Here is a 27,171-nt window from a genome sequence, read left to right as displayed (position 1 = left end):
AGCAAAAATCAATCCAAGACACTTAAAAAATGTGGAAAAAACTATTAAAAAGCCTTTATTGACATGTAAATAAAGGTTTTTACAATTTTTCCCCACATTTTTAGAGTGCCTAGGATTGATTTTTGCTGTTTAATTGTAAAAATGTTTCATTTTTCACAGTCTGACCTTGATTCTGTTGCAACATTTCTATGCACAATCTGAACAGAATCCACTCTAAGCAGTTTCATAGAAATACATGAGATTGTTAACTACTTTATTTCATTCTAACAACAACATTTGTGCCAGACAGGAACTATAAGGCAAAGCACATAAGTAGCTAATGATTTAGCTAAGCCTTGTGTGAAACAAAAAAACCCAAGGCAATGCAGGTTTCAGCAAAATCTGAGGGTGATTTCTTTTTATTTATTGCCACTATTAGCCGCAATGCATTACTTTTTGTCTAATTATAGGAAACAACATAAGGCAAAGTGTGCATGCTTTTTTTTTTTTTTTTTTTTTGCTCATAGAACAAATGAATAATAGTGAATGTCAACATTCTGTCTCACTGGCAGTAGAGTTGAACTGATCAGCAATTACAGTGCATTCCCCAGGACAAAAAGCAACCAGAGAGCAGAGCAGAGTGTAGTAAAATGATAAAGCATTCTGGGAAGCAGAAAGAGGTAGAAGTGGACAAGCAGGAGTTTTAGGCCAGGAGAGGGCAGCAGTGTTCAAGCTGCGTGTCACACATACACACCCTCTGGATGAAGACTGGACACCAGCGGGTTCTGGAGGCTGCGCGGGTTTCCTAGGATTTGCTTGGCAGTAGTGCGAGGGTTAAACTCCAAGATGGAGGAAGTTGAATCTGTTATAAACACACAAAAAAAGTTGCGAACTCATGTAAGCCAAAGTTGCCTTTGTAAAAGTAAACACACACTCTGAGAAGAGATTAAAAGACACCTAGATTGTTCTGTAAGTGGCCCCAAGATGAACAGATCGAAAGCAAAATATTTTCACTTTTACACGGGTGTATAATTAATTCAAAGGAATGAAAAGTTTGAGTTTCCTTCTTCAGCTAAACACAAAAGAATGTATTTTGAAGGGTGTTGAAAACTGGTAGCCATTGAATTCCATAGTATTTTTTTCTACTATGGGCGTCATGCATCAAACATTCTTCAAAATATTCTCTTTTGTGTTCCACTGAAAGAAACTTAGAAATCAATATTATTCGCCATCCTGTTAAGTTTTTTTCTTTTTTAAATATTTCCCAAATAATGTTTAACCGAGCGAGGAATTTTTCACATTATTTACTATAATATTTTTTTTCTTCTGGAGAAAGTCTTATTTGTTTTATTTGGTCTAGAATAAAAGCAGTTTTTAACTTTTAAAAAACATTTAAAGGTTAATATTAATAGCCGAAAAGATAATGAATGAATGAATGAATGAATGAATGAATGAATGAATAAAGCATAGGAATAAGTTAACTTGTTCCAAACTTGTTTAAGTTTTTTTCTTCTGACAGACACAAAAGAAGATATTTTAAAGAACATTGGTAACCTGTAACCATTGACTTCTTTAGTCCCCATTTAGCCCCTCTTAAAGTCAAGTGCTATTTTAGGCTTTACTCCTGAATTATGTCTACCCAAATGCAAAAGCTTCCCAAATCCACATGCAGAGGTATAAATACAAAAGTTTGACATAATTTTATAAATAAAACCTTTAAATTTTCATAAAACACGGTTAAAAGAGATTAAAATAATTGTATATGTAGTCTGTGTTTTAATAAACCCTCCAAAAAAAGAGGCGCTGTTTTTTTTTGCGAACTCAAATTTTGTCGTGTTCAGGTTCTGTGTGGTCTAGGATGCTGTAATCAATTTTGGTGGTTCCTGCACATGTCAGTGATCACAGGAAAAAAGTAAAAAAAAATGTCTATGCAATTACAGTCTATGCAAAAGTTTTTCTATTCCAACTGATGAAAGGATGGAACCACTTATGGGGGTAATGGGCTAGTACAGACCGTTAATATTTAAATAATGTGGAAGTAAATGATGTCACGGACCCAGTACCGGGTACGCAAAGTTTGGGTGTTAAGCGATATATTTTCTTCAATCATCTACAGAACAAACCACTGTTGTACAATGACTTGCCTAAACATCCTAACTTGTCGAATTTTCGAGTGAAATATTCTGTACTGGCATCATGGCAAAGATAACTTTTTAGTTTAGAAATGTGTTGAAAACATCTTTCAATAAAACAGAAATTGTGCTGAGTAAATGAAGTGAACATATTCTTTTTGGTGAGCTAATATTTTTTCTTTTTGGGTGCATTAAATATTATAAATGCACATACTTTTATATTTAAAAAAAGTTAAATAATGATCTTCAGGAAAATACAATTTATCATAAATACTGTAATACTCCATAACAATAAATCAATTCCACAAAAAAGTACCAACTAATTGGCATGTTATTTGATTTAGCTATTTTTAAATTTAGACAATATTCAGAAAACTTATATTAACCCCATGTAAAAGTATAAAAGCATCTGGTTAGGAAATGTTTGAGAAAATTGTAATGTTCCACACCTTCATCACTCTGTCCGTCAGGCTTGAGGAGAGCAAAGTCCATCTCCTCGGTTTGCTGACTGGATTGTGCTGGAGTGACTCCTGTTTGCTGGATGAATTGCTGCAGGTTACACTGACGCAGCTCCTTATTCAGATCCTCCAGTTCTTTACTTTTAGCCTACATGGGTGCATATGAGAGATTTAGTGTTAGATTTAGTGTTCAAAATTAATGTTTAATGTTCACTAGTATCTCTTACGTTGTAGTAAAACACTCGCATAGACTTAACCTCTACAACATAGCTCTCAGACTCCTGGAGGAACGCAGCTTTGCACAGTTTTGCTGCAACCTCACCAAAAATAGCGGATCTAAATAAACGAGTATGTGATCATCTTCATTAGTTGGAGTAGCTGTGTTTGATCAGGGTTGGAGCAAAACTGTGCAGAGCTGCGGCCCTCTAGGAATTGAGTTTGAGACCTATATGCTCTACAATAAAGTTAAAACAGTTAATTGATATGTATCTTACAAAAATAGTTCAGATAGTTCACTTGTTCCAAACTTGTTTAAATTTCTTTCTTAAGTTGGACACAAAAGAAGATATTTTGAAGAACGTTGGAAACCTGTAACCATTGACTTCTTTAGTATTAGTTTTTTTCTATTGTGGATGTCAATGGTTTTTATAGTTTTTCAAAATATCTTCTTTTGTGTTCAATAAAACAATGAAAAAACAATTGAAGACGACTAAAAGATGACATAATATTCATTTATTCTGTGGAAGTAATTGTTCATACATTACTTCCACGATCAGAAATAATTGTTAGATAAAGCCATCACTCTGTTTCATGCTTGACTTTTTTTTTTTTTTCCAGAAAGCATTCACACCTGCAGCGGTGAGCATGTTTATTATAGTATTTCTCTGAACTGCTAGATGAGCTTTGTCTTTTTTCCATAGAATATTATATTTAGTCTAATATAGAAACTTGTAGATGTGACTTGTATTGTTGGTAATGACAACAACCTGTCAACAGATGCATATATAGCACCTCCCTTGGAAATGGGAGTGAGGCAACAATTTGAGCAATTGGTGTAGTGTAGGATGGCCTGAGGTTCAATTAGTCATGCGGATGGAACAATATGCTCTTGTGTGACTGCAGGTAATGTGCTGGTGTGAGGCAACTACTACTACAGAGAGGTTTTTATGGAGAAAAAAAATACTGTATAGTCAGCAAGTCATTATCACAAACCAAACCTGACATCTAGTCAAACCTGCCACTGACTTGAGAACAGCTATAATCAATATATACTGTATGTACATTTTTACTAGCCACTTTAACTTAAACTGTATATGGTATATTTTATTTAATGGCAATAAAATTACAAAGCTAATGTTATGTTTTTTTGTTTTCCTTTGAACCAAAATATTTAACATTTTTTTAAAAGGTGGTGGATTTAGAAATGTTTTACTATAGAAGATTAGAAACAGACAAAAGGCTTTTGTTTTGTTTGTTTGTTGGTTTATGTTAAATCTGACAAATGGAAATTTTTATGTACATGTTAAAATATAATAAAAAGGATATGAAAGGACATAATAAATAGAGCTTTAATTCATTTATTCATTTTCTTGTTTTCTTAGTCCCTTTATTAATCCGGGGTCGCCACAGTGCAATGAACCGCCAATTTATCCAGCAAGTTTTTACGCAGCGGATGCCCTTCCAGCCGCAACCCATCTCTGGGAAACATCCACACACACATTCACACACAGACTTGTACACAACGAACAATTTAGCCTACCCAATTCACCTATACCGCATGTCTTTGGACTGTGGGGGAAACCAGAGCATCCAGAGGAAACCCACGCGAAGGCAGGGAGAACATGCAAACTCCACACAGAAACGCCAACTGAGCCGAGGTTCGAACCAGCGACCCAGCAACCTTCTTGCTGTGAGGCGACAGCACTACCTACTGCGCCACTGCCTCGCCCTAGAGCTTTTATTTAGGAGTAAAAACACAGGGAGACTTCTCTTTTGAAATTCTTCTCTTGTTGAGAAGTTTTTTAAGCCATGGTTATTAGACACTTGGGAAGATACAGTATTTGGTACATATTGTGTTTTCAATTCCACATTGGAAGTGACTCAGACTCTTGGCAACTACAGATGGTGTTCATGTGGATCTTTTAACTGAATTGCTCTCGAAAACACTGTTAGCATGAGATACAGACATGAAAATATGACTGTAATTATTATATATTTATGTATAAAACACATTTTTTTGTAATTCGATAATTTCATTCAACAAAATTGCAATCCCAGGAATTGTTAGAACTAATAAAAATGGTCACACTTTACAATAAGGTTCATTAGTTAATGTTAATTAATGCATTTACTAATATGAACAAACAATGAACAACACATCTACTACTGTATTTGTTCATGCTAGTTAACGTTAGTTAATGAAAATAGAGTAGTTCATTGTTAGTTCATGTTAACTCATGGTGCATTAACTAATGTTAACAAGCATGGACATGGATGTTAATAATGCATTAGTAAATGTTCAATTATGATTAACAAATGCTGTACAAGTGTTGTTCATGATTAGATCATGTTAGTAAATGCATTAACTAATAAAGCTTATTGTAAAGTGTCACCATAAAAATAAACTGTATATTCAATATTTAGGGCTTTGCAATTTGAAGTTGTAGTGATCAGAACTCAGAAATCAAAATATGTGGACAAAATGCTATGGTGAAGAACATAGGCCTAATTATCAGACATAAACAAAACTGTAAAAAGCTTCTATTAACAATTTTCTTTTTTTTTGTAAAAACAACCATCCAAAAACCATCATGAGCCATCTAAGGTTTCAATTTCCATCGTCACAATTATAGTTAAGTGATTAGTGTTGTCTGCATTCGTCGTTCCAATGAAAATTCACAAACTGCGTCGCAAACATGTTTGGTTGCAATTACTCCTCTAGAGCTGCAGTTAGAAACATAGTTTCTGGTTGTGTTGTATTTGCAGTTATCTCCCTACATCCTATTCCTTTTAAACAATCCAACATCCACTTTTAATGATTGATTAAAAAAAGCTTAAAGTTATCTCATGAGTGATTTGCTTTGAAAGTTATGTTTTTACAGTTCAGTATTAGTGAATTTCAGATTGTGATCCCTTCGCAGTGCATTCCAAAAAAGTACATGCCATTTTGAATGCAACTGTGGCACCAAAAGCTAGCTTACGTGACCTATGATTACAAGCACAGATCTATTACATCTACAAAGCTCATGAAAACAAAAAGAATGACACCAAATATATAAAAAATGTTTTTTTACATCATTATTTGACCATATATATGATTTATAGGCTACATGAGATTAGCCAACTTTCTAGCTACTGTAAGTAGTTTTATGTTTTAGAATAGAACATTTCTACATATTATTAGTAAACGGAATAGACCCAATGCCGTTTACATTAATATGAAAAACAAATGCATCAAATCAAAACAGGCTATTGGATTAAAAAATGTGTATGATTTATATATATATATATATATATATATATATATATATATATATATATATATATATATATATATATATATATATATATATATATATATATATATATATATATATATATATACCATATTTTTCTTTCAGTGTTAAATTAATTTGAAAGGTGCTCCAACTACTCAAGTTAATTAATATTTTATAAGTAGCATTAGATTATCCAGACGGGTATAATGCTGCTGTGTCCGAACTCAGTCCTGATGAACCACAGTACTGCAGAGTTTAGTTTCAGCTAGCTTCAAAACACCTGTCTGGAAGTTTATATTAGACTTTAAAAGACCTTTAGCTGCTTGAGGTGGCTTTAATTAGGGTGGAAGCTGAAATATGAAGGACAGTGGTCCTCAAAAGGCAAGACTGGGCATCCCTGGTTTAATGGAGCAGCCACTTTTACAGTATTAAAAGTATACAAAGTGTAAGTATTGATTTAACTAAGATTATACCTTAATTTATGCCATAAAACAGCTCTTCAGTGTATATTTGTGGACCTCAGCAGACTGAACACAAGAAATAAACCAAAGATTTATAAATCTAGTCTAAGAGCCCCACCTACCAATTGTACTATCATCGTCACACACAAATGGGATTTTCAAGGTGTTTAACAGCCAAAGCAACTTTTGTAGTTGGTGTTTTGGCTTGATTTTGGTTGAAAATTTTGGTTAAGTATATTTGGTAAGGGTGAGGCAGTGGCGTAGTAGGTAGTGCTGTCGCCTCACAGCAAGAAGTTGCTGGTTCGAGCCTCGGCTCAGTTGGCGTTTCTGTGTGGAGTTTGCATGTTCTCCCTGCGTTCGTGTGGGTTTCCTACGAGTGCTCCGGTTTTCCCCACAGTCCAAAGACATGCGGTACTGGTGAATTGCGTAGGCTAAATTGTCCATAGTGTATGAGTGTGTGTGTAAATGAGTGTGTGGATGTTTCCCAGAGATGGGTTGCAGCTGGAAGGGCATTCACTGCGTAAAAACCTGCCGGATAAGTTGGCGGTTCAATCCGCTGTGGCGACCATGGATTAATAAAGGGACTAAGCCGAATATTTGGTAAGTATATCAAGCCTTAAAAGGTCCTGTGAAGTGTTTTGAAATGTGCATTTTATTCAAATTTTGACATAATCTCACCTGAAACACAAGGAGAGAGTGTGACATAGAGTAGCTCCTACTGTTTAAAAAAAACACCAATTGCAATTAAAGTTGCAAGTTCCGTCGTCACAATTATAGTTCAATGAGAAGAACTAAAGTTATAGTTAAATGAGAAGTGTCTTGAAGGGGGTGGAGCATGTCAGATACTAGAAAGCTGTTGATTGGTCAGAAGATCTGATGAGAAACTAAATTATGAGGTGACGTAAAAACAAAAAGTTGATCCATTTATTTGGAAGTGACAAACTGCAAGCTTTGGGTGATTATTTCAGGTGTATATCTTATAAACGCTAATTTTGTCACTGTTTTAGAGCACAATAGCTTATAACATAGGTCTCATATTGGATTCCTGTAGGGCCGCAGCTCTGCACAGTTTTGCTCCATCTCTAGTCAAACACAGCTGATCCAACTAATCAGGTGTGAGTGTGAGTTGGAGCTGGTTGGAGCTAAACTATGCAAAGCTGCTGCCCTCCAGGAATTAAGTTTGAGACCATTGGCTTATAGACATCCTTAAAACGAACATATTGATTGATACATCTAAAAAACTTTTTTATTTTAATTTCACAAGACCTTGATCTACTGTACACCTTGGTTGATGTATGCAGCTGTAAGAAATAAAAAAAGTATGTTTGATTATGAGTAATAGTTTCAGTAATACTGACCTGCAGTTCTTCTTCCGCCAGCCTTAGTGCCTTATCCACCTCTTCAAACGATGTCAGCAGCTCAGCCCCGTGGCGCTGATGGTTGACCAGTTGCTCTTTGGCTTTAACCACAGATTCTTCAACACTGGGCTTGACCTGAAGCATACCATTTCTCTTGGTTTCAATGAGCACCTGAATCTCTCGCTGTAGCTGCTCTGATTGGCTGTCTGTATCATGCAGTCTTCGGTTTTGTTTATCTAGGGCAATTTTGAGTTCATTTTTTTGCCGAAGGATGTCCTTTTCTTTTTGTACCTCGGACTGAAACTCATCTTCCCAAAACTTAGCATGGGCCAGCTCTGCCTCGCTCCGTCTAAAAGCCTGCTGTAAGCGGTCCATTTCTTCAAGGAGTTCAGGAGAAAGTGCTGGAGGAGGAGAGCGCTCCCAAACGCCCAGCTCCCTCTCGAATCCCTCCAGCTGCGCCTGCAAAGACTGCAGCTGCCCTTGTTGTCGAAGAATCTGCTGATAGAGAGCGTCTTTGGATGGAGCTGCTTGGGCAAGTGACAAAGAGGGCGATGGAGATGCACCTCGTGCTTGGAAGTCTTTAGGTGGCTTTTCAACCTGCTTCACACGAGTTCGGGGAGACGTGGAGGGGCCCAAGTTGAACGTAAGAGCTTTTTTGGGCTCTTTGTGTTTGATGGGAACTGGATCTGTAGGTTTATGTATTTTAGGGGCCCGACTTTGGTCTGGTGCTTCACTGGTCGTGGGGCCAGTGCGACGTAGAATGAATTGCACTTCATTGCCCAACTGGCCAAGTTTTGCAAGGGCCTCCAATGGACATTCATTGGCCATAAGCTGCCTTTCCTTATCCCGTAGTTTCTGGATGAGAACATAGCGACCAGTTTGCCCTGAAGAAGACATTACGAGTGTTAAATGTTAAAATACAGCTGGTCAAAAGGTAAAATAGAGAGAAAAACAGAGGTATTCTATAACGTACCTATAGCCTGGGCAAGAGCGATGACTACATCCTGACAAGATGTGTCTTCTGAGAGGCCACAGACGACACGGGGAATGCCATCCACCCACACCTTCAGCTCCATCTTTGTGAGAAAGTCAGTAAGGGGTCTCTCTACATGACCATGCTCTGCTGAACAGACAGTGAAGGACAGTTACTTACTGTACAGTTTGAAGAAGTATTAATTAAATATATATAAATATAAATAATTAACTAGATGGTAAAGTTAAAAAAGACTTGTGCTGTCAGGAACTGATTATTGTGTTGTTAGAAGGGATAATAAATCAGATTATGACCTTTAGTTCTGTTATTGAGTGAGATATTTTATAGTCATCACTTTTATGACTTTTAATAATCCTATTATTACACTTGACCTTTTATGTGAAATGGATTTGACACATTTAGAATTTAAAGGCTTAGTTCACCGAAACTAAATAATAAAAACATTTAATTTTTCCAATTTATTTTTACAATATTCTCACATGCTTCTGGGACATCTATTAAAAATAAATAGTAACCAAAATCTAAACCATTCAAAAACACTTCATGAAACTGAAGATTTAATCAAAGTCTTAAAGTCTTAAGTCATAAAATCCATTTGAAATTAAAATTTACAATGTTTATTTTGCTAGTGCACATAGTTATTCTATTGACCTTAATGGCACAGCCATTGGACAGGCGAGTCTTCGCTGAGGCCAGCTTCCAGCCTCCACCGCGGTGACTGAAGCTCTGCACAAGACTTTTGGCCAGCGGAGAAATTAAAATGGTTGTGCCCAACTGAGTCTGGTTCTCTCAAGATTTTTTTTCTTCACTCCTATCAGGTGAAGTTTTTTTTTCCCTCTCCGCTGTCGCCACTGGCTCGCATGGTTCAGGATTGGTAGAGCTACGCATCGATGAATTGGCTCTTCAGTGTTTGAACTCTCAGTAATGATTAAATCACACTGAACTGAGCTAAACTGAACTGAACTGAACTTAAACACTAAAAACTGAACTACACTGTTCCAGTTACTATGACCATTTATGTGAAGCTGCTTTGACACAATCTACATTGTAAAAGCGCTATACAAATAAAGCTGAATTGAATTGAATTGAATTGGAATCTTTTTGACTCGAGACTTCTGGTTTCATTCACTTCCATTGATTTCAGCTCTTTATGCTGCTTGACTTTGCAAACTGCATTGATTATTACTAGTCATTTCTCCCATTGTCAACTAAATCGGAAGTGCTAAAACAATTTCAAAAACAAAGGCACTTCCACATTTCAGAATAAGGTTAACAATTGTAGGTGAACAATTAATCCATGCAGTTAATTCACTGGAAAAAAATGTTTGTTTAGGTAATCTTTAATCAAAAATCTGACCATTTGCTTCCACATTTGTAGTGGCGCTTGCTCTCTGTTGACATCAGTTTGATAACAACCACTAACCGCTATCCTCCTACTATATCCTCCTCCTTTTTTTGCTACAAGGCAATGATGCGCAAAAAGAAATCCCCGGCCCCTACTCAATATTCAGTTTCAATTGGAAGTATGTTAACAAACTGTAATAAAAGTCTCAGAAACTTCAGAAGCTCAGACCGTTCAAACAGACTTCACGAATATCTAAACTATGCTTGTCATATCTGAACATTGATCAATGCAAAACATAGAGGATCTAAAATATGTGAAAAGGAAGTTCTAATACAGTATGTCCGCTTTCATGAACAAGAACAAACCTCACTGTCTCCTGCAAATCAAACAAGCATGTTTGAGCTTCTCTTTACTTTATTTGATGTCCTATGTATGTGCATTGATGTTACAGATATGTAACGTGTGCAGTGATGTACAGTATGAAATGAAGCTTAAATTTTATATTTTTGTTATAAAATGATTGAGTTTTTGTGAATGTGTATGACCTGGGTTAAACTGCTTGATGGATTTGTTTTACAATTTTTAATAAACACTTTAAAGCATAGATTTTTGTTCTTTGAACTTTCCAATGAGAGACCGAAATCTTTCAGGGCTCTTTAAAAACATTTGTAATTATGCGTTGAGGATGAATAGAAGTCTTTAGTGTTTAAAACAACATTAGAGTGAGTAAATGATGACAAAAATCAATCAAAAAATCAATCAAGCAATTAATTTAGGATTGATGCATTTTTAAAGCGCACATATAATGAAAATCATCTTTTGTAAGCTGTTTGGACAGAACTGTGTGTAGGTAGAGTGTGTCCACAGTCATGCTGCTAGAAACCCAACAAGTCTCTTTTTTTAAATGATCTGACATTAAAATAGGATCCAAATCCCAGTGGTTTTGAGGCCCACCGTAACGTGACGTAGGTTTCCCCGCCCACTGAATTGATAGACAGACGCCATGTTTCTATAATACCATATAGTATCAACATGTCCACAGAACATTTTTTGCAAAGAAACTGAGATTAAAGTGTTTGTTACAACTCTCTGTGATTTTTATAAGTTTTATAAGTTTAAAACATTTTTAATGCAGAGCATGTTTGTAATAAAGAGAGTAAAATCGCTATGTAGTCTTTCCATGGTCGCAAGGTGCCATTAAAGTTGCATATATATGTGTGTGTGTGTATACTGCACGCGGCATTTGTGTGAGACTCATAATTTCAGAAAGGCTTGAATAAACTCCACTAATGAGCTGTATGTCAGCTTCATCTGAGGCCCCGTTTACACTAGTGCGTTTTAGTTTTAAAATGGTGTTTTAGATCAAAAACGATCTGCGTCCACACTAGCATTTCACCTAGCGTTTCTGAACATATCTCCATCCACACTACGCCACCAAAAAAGTATATCACGTGACCATTCGCGCACTCTGGGCAAGCGCGTTCTAGTATAAACAGGAAGCATGTGTCTCGCTCTGCATTTGGTTATTGTTTGTCAACAAACGCCGGTTGAACAATGAACGTGATGACAAAGAAAGCAAGAGAGGTATTTTTATGGACAGACGACGAGGTCGAGTTGTTACTAAACGTAACAAATTAATAACTGCACAATGGCGCCTAAAACAGATAATAGTGCAAACAACGCTCCCATTTCTGTGTCTGTGTTGTTGTTTACAGTTAAAACGGGTCTGTTGTCTTCCGGTAGCGTTAAAGCCATGTGTTATAGTCATGTGATCGGGGCTTAACGAATAAGGGAAGGATACAAAAGCCCCAACCAGGTAGCGAATCTCAGCAGCCCCGCCTCCGTTTTCAGATGTCTCCGTTTTCCCCCATCCACACTGAGACAGAGCAGCAGCGTTTCAGAATGAAAATGGGCTCTCCAGCGTTTCCAAAATGCTCCATATTTGCCGCTCGAAAACTCCGGGGTAGTGTGGACGGTTGGCGTAACCGTGGCAAAACTTACGCGTTTTCAAACTAAAACGCATTAGTGTAAACGGGCCTGAGTCTGTCTCTGTCACTGACAGCTGTTTATCTGACGTAAAGCATGAGAAGCAGACAAGCATGTCGGAGCAGTGGGCAGGGAGAAGCAGCTCATTTGCATTTAAAGGCACAGGCTACAAAAACAGCTACAATGTAATCAGAAACCAAAATGGGCAAATTCTAGAGGCTATAGTATATTATCTGATGGTTATTTTGAGCTGGAACTTTAAAGACACATTTTGGAGACACCAAAGGCTTATCTTACATCTTGTAAAAGGGGTAAACTAGGTGCTCTTTAAAGAAGTTTAACTATCCCTACCACTAAACATCTACTATACCAAGCTCACCATAAACTATAACACACTCACTGTTTTGCCATTAGATTATAAGGAATGCTGCTTTACAAGTCAGATAATGACAAAGTGTGCTGCAGATAAAACCAATGAATGCCATAATCAGTTTATTAAAACATTGACACTGTTCAATGTTTTTGTGCTCCACTAGAGAGATGTGGTGTAAACGGTATGTAATTATGTAGATGTAAGAAGACTTTTCAAAAGAGGTACAACAGGATGATCACTTTAAACCTGACACCACATCTCTCTAGATGTTTATACAAACAAATTCTATCCAAGTCAATGGTTAAAGGTTTCTAAAAAAACAACTTACTATTTTCTTGGACAAGTTAAGTGTGAGTACACAAAATTTTTAAGGACAGAATTTTCATTTTTGGGTGAACTATCCCTTTATGCACAATCAGGCACTAAATTAATGTCTCTCAGTGCAACTTATATGTCATTATGCCAGCAATGCAAGCTAAAAACCCTTCAAACATCACACTGAGAAGTCATATATATATATATATATATATATATATATATATATATATATATATATATATATATATAGGCTGAGGCAACAGACAAAATTGCTTTCCCCTCTTGTGCTTAATATGAAAATGTCAATCAATAATATTTTGTGCATAATTATTAAGTGTGTTTTAAAGAGGCACATGTTTAACACTGGTTCTGGCAAAAACAGACATTGGCTCTTTGTCTGCTTTCATTAAATATGCTCTCTGAACTAGTGTTGAAGTAGATTGTTTCTTATGTCCCCAACCTGCACATAATGCCTGACACCTCAGGCAATCATTAACCAACCTTCACATTCCTGTAAACCATGAAACTGTGCTCGCATGCTCAAAGAATGTGCGTACTGTACTCACAGCCACAACACTTCTGCCTTTCAGTCTAGATCATTCATTTGACAAAATAAGCAGAGATAAGGTGATAATGTTTAGATAAGTACTCCATCAGTCAGTTGATCCACAGAACATAGCTCAGGTTTTGTGGTTTGTTATGTTTTTTAGGTCAAAGATTAAAATGGAGGGAAAAACAGATATGTTCTGTCAGTCAGCCTCCACAGAACATGCCTCAGGTTTTGTGGTTTTTATTTCATAATAATATAGCAACAGAGATGTTATGTCTTTGGCTTGATTAAGACACACCTTTGGAAAATAGAGTAATCATTGACTTATTATCTGCACTATGACCTTCGCAGATTTAACCTCAGTTCAGTGTTAACCTAAAATGGAGGAATGTTTTGTTTTACGTAAGCGTTAATACTGTTTTCACACAATAAAAATGCTAATTAGGAGGAAATTGATTTTTCCTGTAAAAATAAATATATGTGGTTTTCACAATGACTTTCTATCTTGTTTTAAAAATAAAAAGCTCCAAAATATCTGTAAAGTGTGATGGCGATATTCTGGCATTGAAACTGAGCATTGAAACGTTTGTCACTCTCTGTAACATTTTAACCTGAAAGAATAATTTAATGCAAAAATGTAAATTGCTCTTTATTTTCTCGCACTTAGGCCATCCAATATAGAGGTGACTAGGAATGGGATGATAACCGTTATCAAGGTATACTGCGGTTTGGAAAAAATCAAGGTTTTAAAACCTATTTTCTGCTCTACCTTTCCTAAGGTATGTGTAAGATTTTTTATTTACATTTTTATTTTTTGTTTTTTAAGACAACAGTATCTCTAGCACAAAAGATATCCAAAGATGCCATTTTAAATTGAAATTAAATTTTAAATTAAATTGTAAATAAATCTATGTGTTTGAAACTAATGAAGACAACAGAAGTCAATGATTGATTTGAATTATTTAGCCTGACATGGTAGATGCTCCAAAATACTTTAAATGTTTCTTAAAATAAAATATGCTGTGTTCAAAGGAGAAAAAACGTTGTAGTTTTTTACCCAGACATTTAAAAATATAAGACATTAAAAAATATTGTATTTTAGAGCAGTAATCACGATACCGTGATATTTTTTCCAAGGTTATCATAGCATCAGAATCTTATGCTGGCCCATGCCTAGAGGGGACTTTCATTTTTTTCTTCAGTAGATTGCTGAAGAAGATTTTTTTTTAAACAAATTGATTCAAATATGCAACTTTGTAAAATACTTGTAAATTCTCTGTTTCAGCTGCTTTAAAAACAATTAAAGTACAGTTCCGAGAAACACAAAAATGTGTACTCTGTGAATTGGCCCTTACTGTAAATAAAGTGACTGCGTCATAACTCTCCCATAGCTGTATGCCCGTATTGTATGTGTCCTCATCCTTAACAGTACTGGAAACATGAGCTGTTCATTTTCCCTCATTAACAAGAAGTACCCTTTAGTTTATTTTATACATTTTTTTTATAAATTAAATTTATTAAATAAAATAAATTAAATTAAATTAAATTAAATAAATTAAAAGTCCACAAGTATTATTTTTGTATTTGTTTTCCACCAGCAGGACAAACATTAGTTAGCTTAGGGTATTTAAGTATACTTTTTTGTTTTTGTTTTACTTAAGCACTTAAAAGGAATTAAAAGATCTGAGGATTAAAATTTCTTTGCCTCTTTTTCTTTTTTGGACTGCAGTACATTTCATTTTGACAGAAAGCTGTTCGCAGAATTGTCGATAAATATATATATATTTTTCTTTGATATTGTGTTTTTATTGTGTGTTTTATAATATCTTCATTTTATTCTTAAAGGGAGTCATACGGATATCTGAGAAGTGCAGATATAAGATTTACATGTAATTATAAATTATAAAAAATAAAAGATTTAATCAACTTAAACATTTAAGGCAACCAGCTGCACAGCTTTGACATAACTAAACTTCTGTTAAGCTGTGCCTACTCATTTATTACAGTTCACTCAACCTCTATTTTAAGCAAACTCATAATGACAAGTAAGATGTACTAAGGCTTGAAAGTAGTCTTGACTTAAACCAGCCATTAAAGTCAACTTAAAAAAATTATTTGGCACAACTTCAACCATTAAAGTTGAGTAAACTCAAAATATCTTTGTAGTTGGTTGTTTTAAAATTGGAACCCAACTTTTTCTTACAGTGTATATATCAATTGTTAATACATGGTGTTAATGCTGGTGTGCACCCTAAGACAAAACAAGGTGATTGGCTTATTTTAAGACATGTCAATGCAAGTTATTTTCAGTTAAGACACATGAAACATGCATTTTAGGACTAGCCTTAAGCATTGTCACCAAACCTGCAGGAGTATGTAATATGATGTGAGTAAAATACCTAATAGGCCTCTCAACCAAAAGAGTGTAAACTACAATAAAAGTAATGTATAAAATGTGTAATTACACTTTATGTAATGTCAGTGAATAACTATCCGCTTGTTAAGTGGTGACGTGTTTGTGACGTATGTAATACTGTTTCCGGGTCCAAGCCGCCATTCATTTGAGTGGAGAAATCATTCGTTTATCATCACGTTTTATTCCTATCACACATTAAAGTTAATTTTACATAAAGTCAAAGTGTACACAACAATCTCTGGGCTTGCTGCAAAACAAATACCAACAATTTTACAATTTTTCAAAAAATTAATCATTTTCTGGCCATCGGATATTAGGCATGGACATATATACTGCGATCGTAATTTTAAAAAGCATTAAATTGCTTTGTAAACGTTTATTATTACATTTCATGAGTCTCCCCATTCAGTTGAATAGAGCGCTTGGACCCGGAAGCCGCTTCGCGTGACGTCACACTTAACAAGCGGATAGGCCAAGTGTACTACTAAGGCTTTTCTGTCAGTATACTTAAGTGCAATTGTAAGCTCCTGATAATTAACTAAAGTGCATTTAAGAACTTAAAACATAGACTGAAACTTTAAATTTTTTTTTTATTTTTTGTAAGTATAAATAATCATACAGTTTCCATAAGGGTCTACATAGCTGTATTCTCTGCAGTGGCTTCAAATGGTCTTACAGCTTCAAAATCCTTTGTTTGCAGCCTGATCTCATAAGGAAACGTAAGTGATTTACGTTTGGTCAGTTAATTTGTTCGAATTCGTAGGAGTTCAGTCATATAAAAATGTAAAATTTGTAATAAATTGCATGAATAAGATTGTATAAATTAATACAAATTAGCCACTAAATTAAAAAGTTACAAATTGCAGTGAGATAGTGTTGGTGTTTCAAAAAGCTGAAAGTCTGGTCTCATTTCTACAAAAAATAAATAAATAAAATAAAAAATTGTGAAAATAGTAAGATAATGAACGTTCATTGCATGTTCAGTCTACCGTCTAAAAGAGTATCATTTTGACAATGTTTAAATTTGAACAAAACAATTACACAATACAAAGGAAAAATGTCTAAACATCCTAAATGTGCAGCATTTAGGGTACCGAAAGGCCAGAGTTGTGAGCCACTACTGTAAGTTTTGTTGGAAAGCAAACCTTGGTAGTCTCTTTAAGCCACAGGGCTCAAATCCTGTTTCTGGAGGGCCACTTTCCTGCATATTTAAGCTTCTACCCTTAACACCAGAACCATCTAAAGGTCTTACTGAGCACACAAAAAACCTCAAGACGTGTGTTGAGGTTAGTTAGAGCTAAACTATGCAGGAAAGTGGTCCTCCAAGGCTGACATTAGAAACCCCTGCTTTAAGAAATATTACCAACATCTTATTTTACTAGTAAATTCAAAAATAGCTATTCAAAAAACTGTACAGATAGAGTACAGCATGTATTTGTTGTGAGCTCAAGTGGTATTGTCCTTGAGGGCCACTGAAGAGTACACCTTTTATCATCCTCTCGGACTATAAAACCCATCATGCCTTGCAACCACACACCAGATTCAGTTCACTCACTGATTACACTTATTGACCTTATTCTAAAATGCGGAAGTGTGCCTATTTTCGCGATTGTCTTCGAACTTCCGATTCAGTCGCCTATGGGAGAAATGACTAGGAATAGTAAACGGCAGAAAAAGGTCAAACTACTTGCTCTACAAACAAATGTTTGCATGACTACACAGACCAAGTAGAACAATATAACAAGAAAATATCAAATTGCAACATCAAGCAGCGTAATGAGCAGTTTTTAATGTCTAAAAATGAATGGAAGTGAATGAGACCGGAAGTCTCAAGCCAAAAAGATTCAAATGGCAGCGCCCACTCGTCGGCGGAGAATAAGGTCAATAGGGCATTATTACTGACATGGACTCTATATACACCACTCTCACATCCACCATTTACCGAGTATTGTTAGTCTGTTGCTTCATTACAAAATGTTTTCTTGTATTTTGTCTTTTCTTGTTTTTGACCACTGTACTGTTTATATCGTTTAAAAAAAAATTGCCACCTGTCCAGACCCTTTGGCCTGTTTCTTGGACTCAGCTTTGGATTTTCTCGATTGTTATGTATGCTGATATTTGACCTCTGCCTGACTGACTATTCTAATAAATCTACATTTGGATCCAACCCTTGTCTACACATTTTCTTTTTTACAACAGTATGTCAGTAATGTTGTTTTAAAACATGACTAAGCCTGTCAATGCCATTTTAAATGCCAAAAATCTGCATACTGTAGATGAAAATCCCAATAAGTATATAATATAATATAATATAATATAATATAATATAATATAATATAATATAATATAATATAATATAATATAATTTGTCTGTTCTTTTACGGTGTCTTTTAACGCACGCAAATCTCCCATTGAATGTGGAGACCCATAAAAGTGCCCACTTTTTTTTTTTTTGCCTGGGACATTCCATTCCAGAAATGTAATACCATTAACCCTAAACCAATACAAGAGCAGGGACATCAAAGATTCAATGGTACTTCTAAATTACTACCAGCTTAGTAATGCATTATTATGGGATGAAAAGGGAATCTAAGGAACCAGAGTAAAGAATCACGCACTACAACAAATTAAAATAGTTAGATAATTGTTGACGTCATTAATCACTATACAGTACACTATTCTGTTTCACATTACTGCTTCAATGATTGTTTCTTCCTCATGTTTGAATGGCCAGTTATTTGAGTATAGTGTTTAAGGTGCTGGAAAAAGCATCTCTTTTTTTCTTATGTTTGCCTGTCAACATGGGCTTTGAAGTGTGCCCAGGAGGGCACATGCTACCAGAAACATATGGCAAACTAGAAATACTGGTTTGGTGCTCTTTCTTCCGTCTGATGATGACAGATGATCCATTGTACGCTTGAAACCTCTACATGTTTGACATCTGTAAAGGGAACTGTTTTTTTTTCCCACCTGCAATGTCATCTGGATGTTAATATACTCTACATAAAAGACCATGTTAAAGGGAGAGTTTAGCCATGAAAGGTATTCTCTTAGCTTCATAAAATAATGGCTGAACCATTAAAGAAATTACGGCAACGATTAATTGCTGAAGCTTTTAACATGTTTTATCACGATATTGTTACTGCAAAATGTTAATAACAACATGTTAATACTCATTGCTTTATTGTATATGCCTGTTGTTCAGAATAAATAAATATTAACCAAATTAAGTTGGAAAAGGATTATAATGTAATGTGTGTATTTATATAGCGCATTATTGTGTATAGCTATATTCCCAAAGCACTTCACAATTATGAGAGGGGGTCTCTCCAAACCACCACCAGTGTGCAGCATCCACTTGGATGATGCGACGGCAGCCACAGGACAACGGCGCCAGTGCGCTAACCACACACCAACTATAGGAGCAGTGGAGAGACAGTAATACAGCCAATTCAGTTATTACAGTGAATATTTAAATTGTATTTAAATTAATTCAATGTTAACTATTGGAGCCTAATAGAACAAAGTATAATAGCCCTATAAATAGTCCGAATTTTAAATCAATATTTCCATGACACTATTAGGATAACCAATTAAGTTCATGGTATTTTCAAGTGCCCACATTATCAATATTGTGCATGTTTATGATCACAATATACATAACTATTGAATATTGCATATCTCTTTAAATATTTCTTGACCCCTGGGTTAAAGAGCTCTTGGGTTTCATAAAAAAAAAAATTAAAAAACACAATTTATATCCTGAAGATAGATATATATTGGTAACATTTAGTTTAAGTAACAGTTCACACCATTTACTATTACCTGCATATTATTAAGATATGAACTATTTATTAGCACTTATAAAGTATGATGTTATTTCACATCCCTAATCTTACCCAATCCCTAAACTTAACTACCTTGCTAACCAATTATAAGCAGCAAATTATGTAGTAGTTTATTGAGTTGAAAGTCTAAGTTGATGATTTGTTAATAGTATGAATTATACATTAAAATAACGCGCAGTCAAAAGTTTTTACAGGTTTTAAATGACATGAGGGTGAATAATTAATGACGGAATTGTCAGGTTTGAGTGAACAATCACTTTTCACTCATTGAACTATGAAAACTTTTTAAAGGTCCCGTGAAGTGCTTTGAAATGTGCCTTTTTTATTCGATGTTTGACGTAATCTCAACTGAAACATGACAGCATACAGTAGCTTCTCCCCTTTAAAAAAAGGCCATTAGTAGGGCTGTGCGATTAGGGGAAAATAATTGCGTTTTGTTTTTATAGATATTGTGATTTTGATTTGATTTGTGATTTAATTTTGTAGTCGAGCTTCAGCTCAATAATCTTAGCTTCATACTGCTAAAATGCAGCGAGTCTTTTTAAAATAGAGGAACTGAAAAGATATTAACTTACTTAAACATTTACCCGTATTTGAGTTTAAATATTCAGAAATGAAACACTAATTTTTCTCTAGAGCAAACAGTAAACACAAATACCTTTCTGTGAACAAGTTGAACTCAAATTAGGGAGCTAGTTTAGCTTATTATACAAACAAAAAATGTAAAAAAATACAGAGCACTCAGCAAACTAACATGGCTGTATGACTGTACACTTATATTGTCTAAAACAAAATAATTATCACAGATGCTACACAAAATTTCATGACGTTAAACATACAGCTGTGGTACTCCAAAATGGCTAAAATTGGTGTGAGATGGAAATGTATATCTCCTATCCTGCATTTAGATGAGTGTTTTTTCTTTAAATCCCTCTTTGGTCACTGCATTAAAAGGCACTGTGTCTTAAGTGAGGTAGAGCATTATAACATTAGTTATCTCCAGGGTAGGGTTGCACCAGCTGTTTGTAAGTTCTTTCTTAAACTGGAAGTTAAAGTCCACACTAGGGGCTTTGTAACTAAACTTGTTAACATGTTTTTAAAGCTGGTAAACTGCTTTAAAATTCTGCCACTAATGCATCTATATATAACTGTCCAATCAAAATGAAATGGCAGGTTATATATTTATAGTACATTACATTACAATCAGCCACTACAGACGACTTACATACAGTACCTACATCCCGAGCAGTGAATGCAGGTGAAATACTCATGAAGTTATCAAAACATTAAACTTTCTCCTTTTTTTCTTTAATATTCCCTTATTACCAATGGCCTGTTTTTTTATTTATTTTTTATATTAATTAATGCTTCTGAAGCGGCAGACACTGTCATTCCACCCACGCTTTCCTGTTTGTGTTTTTTTTTTTTTTTTGGCGTTCCGCATGGTTTGGTTGCGCAATTCTGATTGGGCAGAACGAAAGTGACTAACCAATAGCATTTCATTTTTATCACAGCTCGGCCAGTAAATATCGGTAACTAGAGGGCATTTGATTGGTTAGAAGTTTGATGAGAAACTGAAGTTTGAGGTGATGTCAAAACAATCGTTGATTTATTTAGGCGAAAGTGACAAACTGCAAGCCTTGATTGTTTAGGTCTTTTAAATGCGAATTTCGTCAGTGTTTTGGAGCACAATAGTTTATAAATACCCTTAAGACTAACATACTGATACTAAAAAAAAACATTATTTCAATTTCACAGGACCATTAAACTGCCTGAATTGCACTTGTTATATGAACCAGCCAGAAGCAGGCTCAGGGATGTGTCTCACAGGCATCAGGTTTCTAGTGTCAAAGGGGTGAAACTGGCCTGCCTACGTAGAAGAGCATATCTAAGCCTTCCCATTGTGTACCAAAGGAGGTGTGTTACTCCCTCCCTCTCATCTGAGTTCATTGACGACTGCAGGTAAATAGTGTCTGAAAACAAAGTACGATACTTTTGGTATGTGGCATTACAGGTGTATCAACCTCGCTTTTCCTGCTGAAGAAATTCCACTCACGAAGACAAGGAACAGGAAAGAGCAGAAAGAACGCACTTGTTTCAAATTGAAAAAGTAGAAAGAGGTCAAAGTAAAATCTGTGTTAAATGTACAGTAATTTTCCATTTTTATATCAGCCTATTCACCATCTTATGTAAACTCGTCTATAATGGCCAAATATCAATTCACTAACACCAAACCCATAGCATGTCCATTTTAAGACTAAACAACATATTCCCTGTTGTAAATTTCAAATGGTCAGATTCTGCTACTCTGCTTTTGAAGAAAGGTTCATAATTGTCATTCTTGGTTCTATGAAGAATCTTTGAAATTAATGGAACCATTTTATTAAAAAAGAGAAGGTTGTTTATAGTGTCAATGCTACTGTATATTTTTAAATTCTCATCACATTAAACTGGTTATTTTAAGAACCATTCACTGAAAGGCTCTTTGAGTAAACAAACACAGTTCTTCTAGAGCACTGCTGCAAAACCCCATTTAAAGAATGTTGAGCTTTACTGAGAAGCCAAACATGAATCCCCCCACTGGGCTTTATTTTAAAAGTGAAAGGTACTTAAGGGGATAGTTCAAGCAAAAATGAAAATTTTGTCAACATTTCACTTGTCACAAACCTGTCCGTGTTTCTTTCGTTCTTTTCTGTTGAACAAAACATATATATCATTGTAACTTATTAAACTAAGTTAATCATGTTCTAACTTATGTTTTTAAGTTACACAAGCTGATTTAAGTCAGGTTAATTTAATATAAGTTCAATGGACTCATAAGGTTAATTTAATTCAGCTTAAAAATTTAAGGCAACCAGAATTATTTTACAGTGTATATGTTTCTAAAGTTGTTTATTAAATATCTTCTCGTGTTCATTGATCAACAGAAAAAGGAAACCATAAAAACCTTAATGAAAAAGTTAAGAACCACTTGAGACAAACTAAATAATTTAAATATTCATTTTTGGGTGAACTAATAATAATAATAATATTAATAAACATTAATACCCTTTAATTAGTTAATTTGATGATTTAACTAGCAGTAAAATTCTGTTATTAACATTAATTATTCTGTTATGTAAAGGCATTGGATATCTTTCTTTTCTTTGGATATAAAGTAAAGCCACTGCACTGCTCATCTTTATAGCATGCTTGTATGTTTGGTGTATAATTGACTTGTTTTTTTCATCAATCTCTGAATCATGGGCTGACCAGTATAGCTTTTGATTCGGAGGGTCCTTTTGCTGTGTCCAAACTCTGTCCTGGAGGGCCGGTGTTCTGCATATTTTAGTTCTAACCCCAATTAAACACACCGGAACCAGCTAATCAAGCTCTTTCTAAGCATATTAGAAGGCATATTCCAGGGTGGTGTGCTGAAGGAAGTTGGAGAAAAACTATGCAGGACACCGGCCCTACAGGACCGAGTTTGGACACCCCTGCTATCAAAGAAATAGTCGTAAAAAATTACACACACACACGCATGCACGGACGCACACACACAAGCACACACACATGCACACACACACAAACACGTGCACACACACAAAAAAATCTTACATTTACCTAAGGAATGGTATAACAGAATATAATGTCCGTGGTTTCAAAACCTTGACTTTTCAAACCGCGGTAAACCTTGAAACCGGTTATCTTCCCATGTCTAAACATAGCTGATATTATTACTTTTAAAAAATCGATTTTGTCTGCTGTTTTTTTTTTTGTTTTTTTTCCGTAATGATACATTATTCATTTACATAAATAATTTTAATAAACAGCAAAACAACAACAAAAGTATCAAGTGTTTTAAACAGTTATTTAATGTACTGTATACATATCTAAATAAATAACCATATCTATGCACTAGTTGGAGATTTCTGATTTGCTAGAACTTCCACAAAGAATAGCCACAGAGTCAGTGTAGATTGGGAGTGGTCCTCCTTTCTCTCAGACATCCTCAGAGATAGAGAGAGAGACAGCCTCTCCATTATATTTACGACATGATTCACTGCCTTGAGCTAAAGCAGCATAAATCACACAGGCTGCTCATTCTTTTTCTTTTATGCGTACTGATTTAATCACTAATGTTTTTCAAAACGTGTTTCAACATTCATCATTTAATCTGCTTGACTTACACCGTTTTTACATGCAAAATCTCAATTAAAGGAGTAGTTCACCCAAAAATGTCAATCCTGGCACTGTTAACTCATCCTTTACTTGTTCCAAACCTTTGAGTTTCTTTCTTTTGTTGATATTTTGAAGAAAGCTGGAAACCTGTAACCATTGACTAATTATTTGTTTTTCCTACTATTGAAGTAGATGGTCACAGGTGTTCAGCTTTCTTCAAAATCTTCCCAGAAAGAAACTCATGTTTGGAAGCACTTAAGGTTGAGTAAAATAATGAGCACATTTTAAGTTAAGCGTGAACTATCACTTTAAGGGAAATCAACCAGTCCTTATTCACAGCTTGTGAACAGCCTTGGATGTGACTGTGTAGTTTGTTTTGCATATCCAAATAAAGTGACATCATTTTGTGAGGTGAATGGAATGTAGAAGAATTTAAATGGAAATTGATGTAATCAAATACTTCCTTAAATGATTCAATGAAAGAATCTAGTAATGCAGAAAGCAAAAGATTTCATTTCACTCATCTCTGTGTTGATAAGACTCCTGTTTGTGCTCAATTTGTTTTGCAGGGAATATGAAATGAATAGATTACAAAAGTGAAAAAAAAAGGATTTGTTGGATTTACAATTTTTTTAGGTACAGTAAGTGGTTGCAAACTATTTATATGGGCTGAATTTAAAGAAATTAAGTTGAACATTACTACAATTATTTTCTTTGTTTAAATTCAGCTCATATAAATTGTTTGCAGCCACTTTCCTTTAAAAAAAATCAAGATTTAAGAAAAAAATTCTGTGTATTACAAAGTATTAAATGATATTGGCTGATTACAGACTTTGTAGACCTTTTTTAAATTTATTTCTGAAAGTAAACTACATTTTCAAATGTTCATAAAGAGAAGCATTTGTTAATGATCTTATTTTGTGACATTCCAGTCTCTCTTTGATGTTCACTTTTCAAACGGCAATTAGTTACTTAGAGCGGCCTGGAGAACTCCAAGAACTCTACAAGATTCCACAATGCCGAGAGATAAACAAACAGATCCTTATTAGCACTAAGTGCAAATCACAAATACAAACTCTATACAAAGTTGAAACCAAGTAATAATTTACTCAGGCATTATTCAGGTCTGCATGTACACAAGTGAGCTGACAGCTGCAGTTTTCACTGAGAGAAAGACAGCACATGTCCGACAATCCACGCAGAGAGTCAAGCAAAATACATTAGCCATGGATAATAAACACTTTAATGGTGACTAAACAAAATGACTAACTAGCTTCAGGCATTTTTTTTTCCACGAATAAAAGCAGGTTTTTACATAACATGAAACCTGCAGCAGGTGCTTCTATTTGTACTCTTTTTTTTAACAGACTCTTTCATAAATAATAATTAATTTTATTACGTTTATTTAAACATACTTGCTGACTAAATTTAAGACTATCCAAACACAACTTGAACAACTTTGTCCTTATTTTAGCTACACTGTAAAATTTCCACTCAATTCCTTCATGTTGTCCCAACACAAATCGATTAAAGTACCATATTGTAATTGTTTTCACAAATTCAAGTAGATTCAATATAAAACAATTAGGTTGTCCCAAAAACTACTTGAGAATTGTGTTGTTTTAACTCATTTACAATAGTTTGAACAAGCTGCATACAAGTAATTATGAGTGTACTTTCCATTCCAGACAGAATGGAAACACTAGTGTGAAATCTGCCTTATTTTATTGCCATATCTGTCGACAAACAAGACAAACCTGCTGGTTATACGAAAAGCTATATTTATTTACCTTAGAGTTGAGAGTTTGCTTCTGTGTGTCCTCCTTTCCGGTTACCATGTTCATTCATAGTATTAAAAAAAGTACCATCTCCAAACTGTGTCTTATGGAAAGTCAAACCAGTAACATAGATGTTGTCGTCCAACAGGTGTTGTTTCTCCTGTCTTTAGGAGCAGGATTAATGGCGTCCTGCTCGTATCGTCTCCTGAAAGTGACTCTCTCTTTCCGCTCTCAACAATGCTGACACATACCACAGCCTTTCCCATGCTCCTCCCCCTCAACAGGTAATACCAGCCAAAGTGCTCTCTCTCTCTCTCTCTCTCTCTCTCTCTCTCTCTCTCTCAAAGTATTATTCAACCTCTCTCTCTCTCTCTCTGTCTTGGTCTTGTTCTTTGTCAAAATCTTAAGGGCTGTTTGTGAAAAGGACACAGTTTACAGTAGTACTTTTTATTTTTATGGTGTTATTGTTCTGCTGTAATAGAGTTGTGGTCATTGTGTCCTGTATAGATCAAGTGACTTCCTCTAATGGAGACTGAATGACTTCCTTTCATTAGATTAGATGATACCTGCCTGACAGAAAATATCAATGGTATGATATGGTTTTATGAGTAGATACCAGGGTGTTGCCATGGGGTGGAAAACTTGTATACAGTTGAAGTCAGAATTATTAGCCCCCTGTTTATGTTTTTCCCCAATTTCTGTTTAAGGAAGAGCAGATTTTTTCAACACATTTCTAATCATAATAGTTTTAATAGCTCATTTCTAATAACTGATTTCTTTTATCTTTACCATGATGACAGAAAATATAATATTTGACTAAATATTTTTCAAGACACTTCTATACAGCTTAAAGTGATATTTAAATGCTTAACTAGGTTAATTAGGTTAACTAGGCAGGTTAGGGTAATTAGGCAAGTTATTGTATGACTTATAATGTTATAGATTGTTTGTTCTTCCGACTTTCGAAAAAATATAGCTTAAAAGGGCTAATAATTTTGACCCTTAAATGTTTTTTTTTTTTTTTTTATTTAAAAACTGCTTTTATTCTAGCTGAAATAAAACAAATAGGACTTTCTCCAGAAGAAATAATATTATCAGACATACTGTGAAAAGTTCCTTGCTCGGTTAAACATAATTTGGGAAATATTTAAAAAAGAAGAAAAAAAATCAAAGGGGGGCTAATATTATATTTACTTTTATAACTGTATGTATGTATGTATGTACTGTAAAAAATTATATGATCAATTACTCCTGACAACATATGTATTGTGTTCATTGTAACTTATTAAATCATGTTCTTTATGAGTTACACAAGCTGTTTTAAGTCAGTTTAATATAATATAAGTTCAATGGACTCATAAGGTTAATTTGATTCAACTTAAAGATTTAAGGCAACCAGGATTTTTTACAGTGTATGTATTAGGGCTAAACAATATATAAAGATTAAAAGATAAAGATGTGATTAAAATTATTTTTACTAAGTATTTATACAATGAAGACCATGTTATTTTACGTTT

At 34.7% G+C, this 27,171-nt stretch overlaps 1 protein-coding gene across 4 annotated transcripts in view; it reads right to left on the bottom strand.

The window, feature by feature from the left end:
- rassf7b (Ras association domain family member 7b) overlaps positions 1 to 27,171 on the bottom strand; it is a 36,182-nt gene that overhangs the window by 721 nt on the left and 8,290 nt on the right. Inside the window, exons 1-5 of one of the 4 annotated variants that reach the window (XM_005166462.5) lie at positions 25,667 to 25,875; positions 8,859 to 9,008; positions 7,886 to 8,769; positions 2,561 to 2,717; positions 734 to 841 (exon numbers count right to left, since the gene is read on the bottom strand). In XM_005166462.5, the coding sequence (XP_005166519.1) occupies positions 734 to 841; positions 2,561 to 2,717; positions 7,886 to 8,769; positions 8,859 to 8,961 (1,252 nt within the window). In that variant the 5' untranslated portion in view covers positions 8,962 to 9,008; positions 25,667 to 25,875. 4 annotated transcript variants of the gene reach the window in all.

This window comes from Danio rerio, chromosome 7 (genome assembly GCF_049306965.1).
Source record: "Danio rerio strain Tuebingen ecotype United States chromosome 7, GRCz12tu, whole genome shotgun sequence".
Classification (NCBI taxonomy): domain Eukaryota; kingdom Metazoa; phylum Chordata; class Actinopteri; order Cypriniformes; family Danionidae; genus Danio; species Danio rerio.
The sequence above is the reverse complement of the archived record's forward strand: the minus strand, read 5'-3'. Positions and strand labels throughout refer to the sequence as shown.